Source organism: Carassius carassius, chromosome 27, assembly GCF_963082965.1.
Source record: "Carassius carassius chromosome 27, fCarCar2.1, whole genome shotgun sequence".
Taxonomy (NCBI): domain Eukaryota; kingdom Metazoa; phylum Chordata; class Actinopteri; order Cypriniformes; family Cyprinidae; genus Carassius; species Carassius carassius.
The window spans coordinates 20591412-20606064 of NC_081781.1; the positions used below are offsets into that span (position 1 = coordinate 20591412).

At 36.9% G+C, this 14653-nt stretch overlaps 1 protein-coding gene across 2 annotated transcripts in view; it reads right to left on the reverse strand.

Moving 5' to 3' along the window:
- The window catches only part of LOC132106979 (dynamin-2-like), a 50176-nt gene that overhangs the window by 7135 nt on the left and 28388 nt on the right, over positions 1–14653 (reverse strand). For both annotated transcript variants that reach the window (XM_059513102.1, XM_059513101.1), the window contains 4 exons: positions 12998–13107; positions 4840–4951; positions 2270–2434; positions 219–454 (listed from right to left, as the gene is read on the reverse strand). In XM_059513102.1, the coding sequence (XP_059369085.1) occupies positions 219–454; positions 2270–2434; positions 4840–4951; positions 12998–13107 (623 nt within the window). The remainder of the gene's footprint in view (positions 1–218; positions 455–2269; positions 2435–4839; positions 4952–12997; positions 13108–14653) is intronic.

Below are 14653 nucleotides of genomic sequence, written 5' to 3' on the forward strand. Positions count from 1 at the left end.
TATGAAGCTCTATAAAAACCAATTTTCCATGACTTTTAATTTGTTATTAATCTCACTCAGTTTCCTAGGTTTTGAAAACACCATGAAATTTCCAGAAATCCTGGTAATTCAGTCCATGTGTGTGCCAACGGTCCACCATAAATTATGTGCCGGAGTACAGATTCAATTCTAAGGTGGAGGTGGAGTGATGATGAAGAGGAAGTGGAGACGTGAGGTACCTTCGGTGTAGCGAGCCACTATGGAGCCAGGAGTTATCTACTGGGGGTGGCAACGGGGTGGAGATGGTAGAAGTAGAGATGTCAGTGATTATGTTTAGTGCCTCCTTCAGGGCGGCGTGGGTACACAGCACCTCTTCTCTACGCAGGGCCTGTTCAGGAGACTCATCCATCAGAGAGTACTGATCTCCTGAAGAGTACAACTGAGCCAGCAACTCAGAGTGGATAAACTCCTCAACCTATGGGTGGAGAACACATTAGAAAAGGAACACTAATTAGAAAATTAGTTTCCACATTAAAAAAGGAACAGGACTTGAAGTTATATACAGTGAGATGATGACACAGTCATATTCTCTCTTTCAATGTGGCCGCAATGTTTAGATTCCATGACTAGCTGAATAGTGAACTACTCACACATCATCCACACAAATATGTTTAATCTGTTAACTGTCACCCCGTCCCGTATACGTGATGCCTAGATTTAAGTAGAAGTATCTAGAAGTATCACTATATTACAATTAAATCTAGTCTAATCTTGACAAACTATATGTCGTTGGAAAGGTCTAAGACTCCCAAATATATATTTACCAATGTTTTTTGTTAAAAATTATGTAGGAAAAGTAATAGATTAATTTATGACAAGAGTGCACCCTCAAAAATCTACATCATATCTGAACTTCTTCGTTGCCTTTTTCTCTATCACATTTTAGAAATCATCAGAAATTATATCAACTGAAAACTTAAAATCTCTAAATTTATCTTTTAAAACCCATTTTAAAATCAGACATTGCATTACCATGTGAATGGTACATCAATATCATGTTACAAAATGTTTTTTTCATTCATGAATTATAAAAATTTAAGTTTGGATCGTGCACTATAAAGTAGGGGTGCTCCGATCGAGATCGGCCGATCGTTATGCGCATCTCGTCAGTAAAGCCGGTTCCCTAATCAGAGGTAAATTCCATCAGGTGCGTAATTTCACATAGAGCAGCTGTTACTACACAGAGCCGTTGTTAACTGAGAAGATGCGCAAATAAACACTAATGATGAACGTGGATTTGCGCAGCTTGTCAGTTAACAACGGCTCCGTGTAGTAACAGCTGCTCTATGTGAAATCACGCACCTGATGGAATTTACCTCTGATTAGGGAACCGGCTTTACTGACGAGATGCGCATTAACGATCGGCCCTACTATAAAGTCTATGTTCAAAAATGTGAGTGACAGTTAAGGGGTTAAACCAAGAATGTTAACTATAACGATAGCTATAGCAATAACTATGGTGGCACAGTAGTGTACAACACAACACAACACAACACATAGGACTAATCTGTTGTGGACAACTGTTCAGTTGTGTTATTAAAATGTATAAATTTAAAGTCCTTAAGTCAATATAAAATCACAGTGGAACTATTTTGGAATTGATTTTGAAACATAAATGAATTGGGCCTAAAAGATGGTCAAATCAATTACATTGAAAACTGACCAGATATTTTTCCATGGTGTCCAAACACTGTCAAGTTAAAAAAAAATTGGAAATATGCCAATATATTGTCACAATACTGCCTTAAAATATGATTTTCTTTCTGAGCAAAGGTCTGAGAATTACACATTTTCATTCTAACCCAACCCAGATTTTAAATAATATTTATTTTACAATTCAAGTACAAAACAATTATATTATATTATAAAAGTATATACTTTAAATATATTATAGAAGTATATACTTTAAATGTATAGTTTACTATACTTAAATATTTGAATAATTTATAGTGTATGGAAGAATAATATTTTTATTACATCTTGAGGTAAACTTACTATAAAGCTTTAAAAATGTACAGTAAATTGGTTGCCAAGATTAATAAATAATATAATAATGCAATAAATAATAAAATACTAATGTTAAACAAATGTCCCTGCTGCGGAAACCTAATGTTAACATGACATGGTACATTTTTTATATAATATAAATGTATGAATGAATGTATATCTCTGCATCTTACATAAAAAAAAAAAAAGTTTTACTGGTTTGACTATTATTATTTTTTATTACATTGTTGATGACAAGGTGCATGATGGTCTTGGGCATCAGGTCTCGGATGCTTTTGTAGACGATGCTCATGTACGAGTCAACCAGGTTGCGGATGGTCTCTACCTGACGCTCTAACTGAGGGTCCATGGAGAAGCTCTCCGCCTGAGCTGGACCCTCTCCATCCACCTGAGCAATCAGAAAAAAGAGAGAGGAAGACATGGGCAAACCTGGACACTAAATGTATTGTCAATACTGGGGGATGACAAAGATGTTTCAGAGGGCAATGAGTGCACAAACATAAAGTGAACGAAGCTGGAAAATAGATGTTTGGGGGGTGGGGTGAGGTGGGGGGGTGCAAAAGACACAAGGAAAAAATGAGTTTTACTTCAGTAAATGTCGGAGTGGGTGTGGTAGACTTCTGTCAGAGCGAATTATGGGGAACCCTGACAGAACTGTGACATCACTTAACATGTTGCTCCAAAGCATACATAAAGACCGAAAGAAGGGGATGGTGAAAAAAAAGGCAAGGGAGCTGATTAGAAACAGAGCTCGAAGCCCCCTCCTTCACTGATCCTCCATGGTGTGACACAAGAGCTGAGGAATGCAGCAGAGCTCCTGACCCCAGAGCACAGCCACCATGAAGCCTGCAGCCGCAGAGTCAAACACACACATAGAAACGCTACAGGAGCGAGAGTTATCCAGTTAACTACAGTGCACAGTTATTAGAATGCCTAGATGGAATCAGCAGACTTTTTATTCACCAATTTTAGGGCAAAATCTGTAGAATCGTGTGCTATAAAATATGAAATGTGTTAAACATTTATGAGCGCCAGGCGCTCCAGTTCTGCAGGAATCTGTGGAGGTTTCTGCAATACTCTGTGTGCATAGATTCCATGTGTGCCTCGTTATTATGTGAACGTATAATAACCTTATGTTTCTTAGAGCACTGCAGCTTGCGAAGATTTCTTCAATGGTTCTTTGACGAAGTGCTTAAAGAGATTTTTCACCCAAAAATAATTTACTCATCACGTTCAAAACCTGTACATTTGGGTTCATCTTCGAAACACAATTGAAGATATTTTTGTTCCTACTCCAAAAATTCATTCCACCACAACCCTGATGCTTCAGAAAGTTCATAAAGACATTGTGAAAGTGATTCATATGAACCAAGCTGTTTAATCCAATATGCATAATCACTTTATACAGTATGATGAACAGATTTAATTTAGGCTTTTATGCACACAAACTTCTATCACATACATTAAGAACATTAAATATGAACAACGAAAGCTCAAACATGCAGATACAGATACAGCTACTGTTTACCATATAGATGACTTTAATTAAACAACTCAATTCATATGGATGCCTTTTACGATGTAGAAATGAACTTTCTGAATCAGCGAAGTTTTAGTGGAATTGATTTTCAATGAAAAGATAGAAATCTCTCTGGTTTCATTAAAAAGCGTCTTTATGTTTTGAAGATTCTTGATAATCTCACTGGTTTGGAATGACATGAAGGCAAGTAAATGATGAAAGAATTTTCATCTCTGGTTGACTTATCCCTTTAAAGGTTTAAGTTTAGTTGGTTATTTGATTATTTGTATAGGTTCTTCAGATCAGCGTATTTGTTTTCTGGATTCAATAGTTCTTTCAAAAGTGAACATTCTGTTACATTTAGATCCTCAAGTTGTTCCAAACCATTGTGGCTTTCTTTCTTTTACAAAACATAAAAGAAGACTTTAGGCATAATGTTCATGCTGCTCTTTTACATGCAATAAAAAAGAATGAGAACATGCAAAAAAGAACAAAAAAGCATTATAAAAGTGCTCAAGTGTTGTGCGCTATAGTTCAAGTCTTATGAAACCATAAGACTTGTGCATGAAACATACTAAAATCATTATAATTTGCTAGAATCTCATAGTCATGTCTCATAAAAAGTCATTTTGAAATTGAAATATGTGTAAATGAAATTTACTTTAGAGAGCTAGGATGCAAAAAAAAACAAAGACGAGCTGTACCCAAAATGTCATATACTAAGTAGCTACTACATTTGATATGGAATGAATTTCATTGAATATGCCACTGGACAGTAAAGTGTCCATTAGATGTGGATCTCACCGAAAGCAATAGGCCAACCAGGTACTATTCACCTATTGTTTTAGAATTACTACAAATTCATACATACTCACTTCACATACTTTCTTTATCTATATAGTAGCAAAGTAGGCATATTTGGACTCGGAGTTGAAAAATTACGTCATTTGGACTACTTCTACGTAGTTTTTTTTGTAGTGTTTTTGGTCTGGTCTGCCTTCATTGTATGAAAAAGAGCAGCGTGAACTTTCTTCAGAAAGGAACTCAAGGGTTGATAAAAATGGGGCATTTTTACAGTATTATTTTACAGCACCAGCACATGTTGTTGGTTTTGTAAAGAAGTAGGGAATAAACGTTCTGAGTGGAGCTTATAAAGATCCACATGGTATCCGGCTATAAATCCCTTTTTGGTTTAAACGGTAACCTTTATTTTGAAGTTTTATGCCGCAGGGTTTAGCGTACAGGTACAGAAGCCAGTGGGTTCCTTTGCTTACTGTGGTTTTCTCTGGGTAAACCCCAGCTCGCAGCAGAGAGGCCTTCCAGCTGTCCACCTCGTCCTGAGTGTCACAGGCCAGCTCCAGATGCCTGTAGTCCTTATACACGTTCCTAAGGCCAAAAGAATCTGTAGTTAGCCGGTTCCCATGGCAGCACATACACTCTCACACAAACAAGTGCGGCAAAACCCTCTCTCGCTCGCACATATCATCTGTCCAAAACCACAAACCCCAGACCACCCCTTCAGCCCAGTCTGACGTGAATATCCTTTCACTCTCTCCGATCTGATTCTAATCTTTTCTTTTTTTATTTTTCCAGATTTTGTCCTACCTTTTTTTTTAACATCGTTACCATTCCCATTTATTGTCTCATATCTTTTTACCTAGTCTCATTCCCCGTCTTTTTTTTTTTTTTTTGGCTCAGAGAGAGGCAGGAATCTGGAGCCTGTCTCACTCCATCTGTTCCACATTCCCCCAATTATTCTGTTGTTCCTCTCCTCCTTTTGTTTCCCTCTCATTTCGCTGTCTTTTTGTGGCTATTGTTTCTCTTTGTTGTGCCTGTGGGGTAAGAGGCTTAAAGTATAATGTACAACGTGTTTTTGATTTAGTCTACGGCTGATAAGAACACGGCTACAGGAACGTGACTTGAGACCGGGGTCAAGTTGGACACACACACGCACTGAACTCATAAAACTCGGCTACAAAACACTATTTTTACAAGCGCAGATAGGAGTCAGTGTTACTAATTGCTATAACTGAGAAATAATTTCTTAAAGTCGCTTGCGTAAGGACTTAGTCCCAAAGTTTACGTATATGACTGCACACGTCAAGCGATACACTGATCCAAGCGTCAAAACATCATTTGCTTTGCAGACCCTCCTAATACAGTGTAATGTGTGGAATATTGTTTTGCGGTTAAACGATTCATAATTCATTGGTAGTTCATGGTATTTATGACAGGATAACTGCGGTGCTTGTGAATGTAATGAACTTTATTTGCCATTCCAAAACCACAAAGTACGGCTCTGACTTTTAAATGGATTCAGACTCAAAAACGGAGTATGAACAAAATCAACAAAACAATCTGTGCACATCCAAAAATAATATTTGGCTATGTTTCTGGGGCTTATTATGGATTTTTTTTTTTCTCAAACTGAAGCTTAGATCTTGCCCCAAAGTCTTAGATTCATGTAATCTCAGTATTGATAATTTACTATTATAGTCTTTTATTTTTAGTTTTAGCTTTAATTAGATTTTTAGCAATTTAGTACTTTTTTTGTCAGTTCTACTAGTTATTTTTTTTAAGCTTTAAGTTTTCGTTTTAATTTTAGTTTAAGTTTTATGAATTTTGCAGAGTGATTTTCAGATATTTATTCATTTTAATATCTTTATTTAAATTAAGTCATTATTTATATTGATATTATTTTAGTTGTAATAATTTAAATACTTTTATTTCAGCTAGTTGCCAAATCGATTTTGTACTTTTTAGTACATTTAATAATTGTTTTAAATCTGATATTATAGTTTATTTCAGCTTTGTTTTTTAAATTCCATTTTAGTTAGCTATTTCAACACTGAATGCATGCAATTTGAATGTTGAATGTTATGGGTTAAATACTGCTTGTGAAAACAACAAAAATCGCAATACTGTAAGTGAAGTGAAGTGACATTCAGCCAAGTATGGTGACCCATACTCAGAATTTGTGCTCTGCATTTAACCCATCCGAAATGCACACACACAGAGCAGTGAACACACACACACACTGTGAGCACACACCCAGAGCAGTGGGCAGCCATTTATGCTGCGGCGCCCGGGGAGCAGTTGGGGGTTCAATGCCTTGCTCAAGGGCACCTAAGTCGTGGTATTGAAGGTGGAGAGAGAACTGTACATGCACTCCCCCCACCCACAATTCCTGCCGGCCCGGGACTCGAACTCACAACCTTTCGATTGGGAGTCCGACTCTCTAACCATTAGGCCACGACTTCCCTTAAATGTAATAAAAGTGTGTATGGGGAGAGGTTTCCTTTGTAAATGCATTACTGTAAAAACTACTTTTGTTTGTTTTTACAAACTGATGAGCAGGTCGTAATTATTGTATGCGGTAATCATTACAACGTTTCAGATGTCACGGCTTATGTTTAATCCAAAACATTCCTTTAATCACAGTCCTGAGTGAGTCCAGAACCGCACATTACTACTCACCATCATATATGAACCTGGATGCAATGCACACTGATGCAAACACAGACAAAATAAAGTGGAAGAAAAAGCTCTCTGCTTTGTTTATGAGCACTTTTTCCATTCCATGCCAGACTGGAGTCACAGCTGTGACAAAACGACATCTACCTCCTGACATCACCAGTCGCTCTGACACTAGGGAGATGGAGGGTGTAAAGGGCACAGTATGAATCACTACATTATTAAAGTGTGTGCGTGTGTGTGAGTGTATAAGAGAGCAAGAGAGAAAAAAAGGGGATTTTTTGGAGTGCTGGGTGGTATGTTTCTGCTGGTGAGTGGGAATCAGTGTGGAGTTTATGCAAGCTTGAATATCTTTATACAGAGTGCTTGAAATGATGGATGTGTGCGTGTGTGTGTGTGTGTGTGTGTGTGTGTGTGTGTGTGTGTGTAGAGTGTGGGAGCATCTGATTGATTGTGGTGCAGTCATGGGTGTGTTTACAATAGTCTGCCATGCCTTTCTCACAGTCAAAGCTGTGTGTGTGTGTGTGTGTGTGTGTGTTCACCGCAGCATACCAACATCTCTCCAATTAAGCAGCTAATTAATCCCAGACACACCCGCACTTGAAAATGAAAGAGACTGCATTTCTAGAGACACAATGTCAGAGACGGAGAGAAAAAGAGAGCAGGGAGGGACACTTAAGTAGAGACTGGCCAGGAATGGTCCAGAAGTGTGTCCTACTGCGCCCCTGTTCCTGTTGGACTCTCTGTGAAGTATTACTTTGAAGGTAGAGTGTGTTTATGTTAGAAAATATAAAGGAGTACATTTGAAATCTATATGTCCCTGTAGAAGGGCAGGCAGATGTGTGAATAAGTGTGTGTGTGCTGTGACCACCAGATGTGACTCCACTGCACTCTCCTTGAGACAATTTTGGCTATGATTTTGCCCTCTGAGACAAGATTTCTTTCATTGCAAGGCAAAATCAAAAAATCAAATTTTGAATTGGTTGTGTGACATGGTCATTGATGGCCCATTAATTGACTTTGCAGTGAATCTTAGCCCTCTGACATTGTCAAACACAATTACCATATAAAACATATATATATATATATCTTGACTACTGTTTAAAAGTTTGGAGTCATTAAGAAAAAAAAAGATTTAATAATAAACAAATACTTTTATTCAGTGAGGATGCATTGAATTGATCAAAAGTGATCATAATCTGTGTTTGGAATAACGGCGTTTAAAAGAATGGCGTTAGGTAACGACGTTATTTTTTCAGTAACAGGGTAATCTAACTAATTACTTTTCCCGTCGTTACAATGCCGTTAACATTACTGAACGTTAAATGCGGTGCGTTACTATGCATTGGTTTAATAAACTATGCAATCCGAATGCACCCCTGGCTCACACAGCGAGTGAGCAGGTGGGTTAATAACGAGATAAGCGATTATGATTGGCTAAGGCAGAGTCATAATTTTCATGGTAGCCAATCAGAGCCAGTGTTTTTACACACACGCGCCAGCGGCGCCAAACACACACACACACGTTGCAACAGCTACACAGAGATTCGCAGCAGCAGCAGAGATGGCGAGTCAGGAGCAATCCGATGAAAAGTTGGCATTTTCAAGGTGGAGATATAAGCACTATTTCAAATTCATTGTGGTCAAAGGCAAGAACGTGCATGTAATGTGTGACACACGCATCTACAAAGCTAGTGGCCAAAAACACTTTTCTTACAAAGATAATAGGCTACTTGACGTGCAAGAAATATCGAAAGTTATGTACGAACACCTGTCTGTTCTACTCATTTCAACTGACTTGTGAAAACTGCTAAACAAAAATACAAATTCTTTGACATAGCAACTTTTTTTTTACTTTTTTTTTTACAGTAACGCAAATAGATACTTTCCCTGGTAACGAGTTACTTTTATTCAGTTACTTACTCAGTTACTTTTTGGAACAAGTAGTGAGTAACTATAAATAATTACTTTTTTAAAGTAATGTTCCCAACAGTGATCATAAAAACATTAAAGGAATAGTTCACCCAAAAATGAATTTGTCAAAAATTTGTAATTTACTTATGTTATTCCAAACCTGAAAGAGTTTTTGGGTGAACTATCCCTTTGACAATGTAAAAAAAGAAATGTTGTTCTTTTGAAAGAATCAAAGAATCCTAAAAAATTATTGCTTTCTATAAAAAAATATTAAACAGCACAACTTTTCTTTTTTACATTGATAACAATAAGAAATGTTTCTTGAAAACCAAATCAGCATATTAGTATGATTTCTGAAGGAACATTTGACAATGAAAATTAATATTCAGCTTTGCCATCCCAAGAAAAAAATTAAATATTTATATAAAATAAATATAAATATTCAAGATACAAATTTCACAATATTATTATTATTATTAACTGTATTTTTGATTGAAAAATTGCAACTTTGGTGAGAATAAGATACTTATTTCAAAAACATTTAGATGTCTTGCCAACTCAAGACTTTGGAATTTGTAGTTATCTCGGACAATTAAGTTGGAATGAGAAAAAGCATTTTAGCCTATAGAAAAAAAATTAACATTTGATTATTATGACTGTGACTAATATACAGTTGTATGGTACAAGGTTTAGGATCAATGAGATTTCACCATGGGCTATCAGGCTATCTAAAATTAGCATTCAAATTACTAACAAAACGTTCTATCACTCATCGCAGCTGAATAGAGCTGTCTGGGCTATGAACTGTCTGTGTGTGTTTTTGTCCGTGTGACCCAGTTTCTTCCTCTTGATGATTGTCAATTTGATTCCAGGTGTGTCTAGTCATTAGTCCCTTAATTGTCTTTGTATTTAAGGTCTTGTCCATTCAGTTAGTTTTGTCGGTTCTGAACGTCCTTCCATGTGTTCCTATGTCTCCTACGTTCCCCTTTTGATTGGATTATTAAAGACTGTGATATTGAAAAACTTCTTGTTTCCTCGTGCCTTGCCATCCTAAGTGAAATGTGACAAGAGCATCAACTCTTTTTATCAAGACATCAAGACTTTTTATCAAACATTTATTAAGTGTGGTTAAGACACGGCGTGTCAAACATGAAACTCTGATAAACCCTGCATTAGAAGTAGCCAGGAGCTCAGAGAACAAATTGCACCAGAAAATAAAAATACACATAGGAAAAAAAGTGTGGAGAAACATATTAAAAGAGGAGAAGAAAGATCTAACTGATTAATAGTCCAGATGTTGTAGAATGGAATGTGTGTGTGTGTGAGGGAGAGAGATAAATGTGTGTGTGTGTGTGAGAGAGAGAGAGAGAGAGAGAGAGTAAATATAAAATTCAACTTTAAAATACATCTAATAATAACTCTATTATAATAACTTTTTTACATTTCCATGATGTTGGGATGTTGTTTCTCCTAGTCTAGTGGATTTTTTACTCATTTCATCATCCACTAGACAGCTTATCTGAATTACTGGCCCGAGCCTGTCTTTTTACCACCTTCTCCCAAAATGGCTAATACGACTGTTTCAGCTATTAAAATAGTTAAGTTTTGTATGTAATGGCAAAATGATTATAATTTGTTTCTTTTTTTATTATTATTAATTTAAAAAAAGTTAATGTAAAAAAACGTTTGGAGCATTTTTTGTTCATTATATAAGTTTTAGTTTTTTAAAGTAATGACCAAGCGGCCAGTGAGACAGCGAGGCAGACGGTGAGCTGATCATAGAGGTTTGATCAATTCAGCCTTCTTAAATCATCCCGACTTGCTCAAAATAAAATGTTGATATAATAAAACAGTTCAAGCATATAAAAATGTTTCATGTTAAACCTGTGCTATAATAAATGTGCGCTATATCCAAGTTTGTTAGGAGTGGACATAGAAACAACTTAAAATAGCCTATGCCATAATTTTGCTCATAAAGGTAAGAGTAATACATCAATGTAACTGTAACTGTAAGGGTCTACTTGTATTTGTGTGCACTCACAATATCAACAAAATGTTGTGCTTTTGTAAAATAAAGAAAACATGATGCACTTTATGTCCTCTCGTCTTGAACAAAAGCTTTTCACAAAAATGAATCAAAACTCAGCGAATACATGCCTCACAGACATGCAGGTAACTCCTCCTCTACCTCACACACTCGTCCACTTCCCAGATAAATATCTATAAAAAGCCTTAAATTAGCACTCATCGAAATAAAACAAATCAAAAACTCTTTCATTATAATCATAATCTGTAAAGATGCACTTCTCTCTAAAGGCACGTCTAATGAAGAGATGGCGATTCAGCGCTCAGAAAACACTAGTTTATTAGTAAATAATTAAAGTATCTCCTTACTATTTCCCCCTAACACATTTATGGTAATTACTTTTGCTGGGGCTTTGCGGCAAGTTTAGCCTATTGCGTGCATTTGAATGCACAACTCTTCAGCTGCGTTGACTGCACACATGCTGCTGCAGGACTTGAGCTGCTCTTGACAGTCTCGGCAGCAAGATCTCGTGTTGTTTCCACCAGCACAGCAAATATTTTTCAGCACTAATTGATGGATGTCTAAAATATAAAAATTAGGAGAAGCCTAAAACAGGCCCGAGGCCCAGCCCAACCCGCATCTGAACTATGATGTGAAAACTGGCCTGAAGCCCAGCCCAAGGGGCATAAAAAATTTGGGGCCCATCAAACCCTGGCTGAAATGCAGGCTCTATCCTCTAAAGCAGGGCTCCTCAAATCTTGCCCTGGAGGTTTTAGCTCCAACCCTGATCAAACTCACCTGCCTGTGATTTTCTAATGATCCCAAAGTCATTGATTGGCACTGATTAGCATGCTCAAGTGTGTTTGATTAGGGTTAGAGCTAAACTCTGCAGGAAAGTGGATCTCGAGGTCCAGATTTGAGGATCCCTGCTCTAAAGCCTCCTAGGTGTATTTGACTTTCTTCTTTCAGACAAATCCACCCAAAGTTATATAAAAAATTGTCCTGGCTCTTCCAAGCTTTTAACTTCCTCTAACTGTCATACGTTAAGCCGTTCTAGGTTGATGATATAGGACTTATGCATAGTGCATGCGCCTCTGAGATGTGCTAGTCTCGTGAGTTTGTTTGCAGGAGCAAATAAGCAAAGTTTCCTTACTTTAGCAAAGAAAAAACGGTCTCCTCTGGGCTTATATCGAAATCCTTCAACATTTTTATTTTTCTTCATTTTTCATAAATCCTCGTTTTGTATTTCTAATTTGTGATTGTTGTTTTGTTTTGTTCTCTCTGTGCTTCCATGTTCATCACAAATCACGAGCACATGCGCTATGCATAAGTCCTATGTTATCCACCCGGAATGGCTTCCATGTATGTCCGCTAGCTGAAGTGAGAGAAAAGTGTTTATGCATTTTAAATATGGATTTATTCATTTATTTTTTTTACAAAAAGCATCGAATCTCTACCTTCCTTTATTCACCCCCTTAGCCATGTGAGGCACTTTTCTTATGGATGGATGCACTTCATTGCACTTCTTTTGAACAGAAACTCCCACCCATTGCCATTATAAAGCTTGGAAGAGCCAGGAATTTTCCAACTCCAATTGAATTCAGCTGAAATAAGTAAGTCTAAGAAAAAAAATACACCTAGGATGCCTTGAGGGTGAGTACTGCATGGGCTAATTTACATTTTTGGGTGAACTAACCCTTTAATAGTTCTTTACAATATGTTGATCCTTTTAATGCCCAGTGGGACAATAAAGCCATGAAATTTGGTTGTAATATGTGCAGACAGTTAACTGGATTGTTTATTGATTGTCTGTTAATGGCAGAACGCACACCCTCACACATACACACACACACAGGTCACTCAGAGGAGTTGAATTCTTTGTTAGCTGTGTCTACAATTTAAGTCATACGCGTGTACTCTGAGTGTTTGATCTTTACATAATTTTAAAGTTCATTAAAAAAAGAATTATATGAAAATATATTTTCTCTTTTGTAGTGTATGTAGGTGCTACAACTGACCTCTGCTCTGTGTTAAAGATGGCAAAGACATGCTTGCTGGACATGAAGCCCTTTTCTATGTCTCGCACCTTCAGGTTGTCCAGAGGAAGCATGTATTTCTTCTCTTTTTCCTTGAAAATGAGACAGACAATGGACATCTTAATTCTTACTGAGCTACCTACCAGCATGCCTAGGTTCCTTTTTGGCATTCAAACATGGCAAAGTTTAGAGAAGCAGCCAATAAAGATCCTGATAAGATTTAGTACAGTGTTAACAAACTGTATTAAGAGTTTTTAAAAATTGGGGTCCCAAATAAGTTTTGTCTTAATTTACCCTTATGTCAGTCTGTGACATTGTCTTCCGTGGGACACAAAAGAAGAAATTATTAAGACAGTAATGGTTGTTCTTTTTCATTTAATTACACTTAATGGGGACTGGAGATTTACATCTTCAAAACTGTCACAAAGTCATTATTTATGGATAATCTGCCCATCTAGTGATCTGTTAAACAATGAATCACTGAACTGGATCAGTCCAATTCATGAACAAATCATTCAGATAACTTTTGTGAACCAGATCAACCAATTAATTGAAAAGATCTGATTCAAAACAACTATCAGAACAATCAGACATCTCTCATAAACTCATGAAGATGGTCTTAAAAATACATATGTTTTTCACATTGCTGGCTTTGATGGTTCCATGAAGAACCTTCAACATAAATAGATTTTTTTTTTTGCCTTAATTTTTAAGAGGAAAGGAGAACAAGGTTGGATGTTTAGATTTCACTGTAGCTCCAGAAAACTTGGAATATAGCACACAAGTTGTATGGACCACTATTATGAAACTTTGAATGTGTTTTGCATTGTTTTTAGGCTTGAAAGCTTCAACCCATGATCATTGCAATTGTATGGAAAAGAGTGACAAGCACATTCCTCCCTTTTTGTTCCACAGAAGAAAGAAAATTATACAGGCTTTGAACAACATCAGCATGACTAAATATTGACTTTCATTTTCAGCTGAACTATCTCTTTAACCGAAATTCTGAAATGGTGTGAACTAGGGAAGATAACTATTAGGAAAAAAGCCAAGAGCATAGAAATAAAAAAAAATCTACTGTAGATCCATGTGATCATCCTCAGGATGGCTCGAGGCCCAGGACAAAACAAAAAAACATGCACATGAGAGAAGCCACAAGTTTTCACTCTTTGAGTAAAGGATTGAAAAATTGAGAAGGAAAAAGAATGAGGAATTGAGAGATAGAGAGTGAGGGCCCACATGTGGAAGTCATTATTTGGACCAAGGCTCTAAAACACAACATTTCATCTGAAAAAAAGAGGAGAAAAGAAAAAGAGCTCCCCCCTTCCACCTCTCTCCTCCTCTCTGTCTGTACAGGAGGGGCTGGGGTCTCAGGAAATGGCTTGGATTACATTGCAAATAACGGAACGGAGATGTGGGAGAGAAAGAAAAGAACAAGAGATGAAAGTGTGCGGGAAAACACTCTAAAAAGAGGAAAAACGAAAAACAGAATGGGGAAAAGATCCTAATGATGCTGCTATCGGTGATTGAGTCTGACGGAGTGTATGCGTAGGAATTTTCTTGGAATGGAATATTTTCTGCAAATCAACTAGGCCATCTAACAATGTTCCAAAACCTGATTGTTTTCAGATTTTAAAG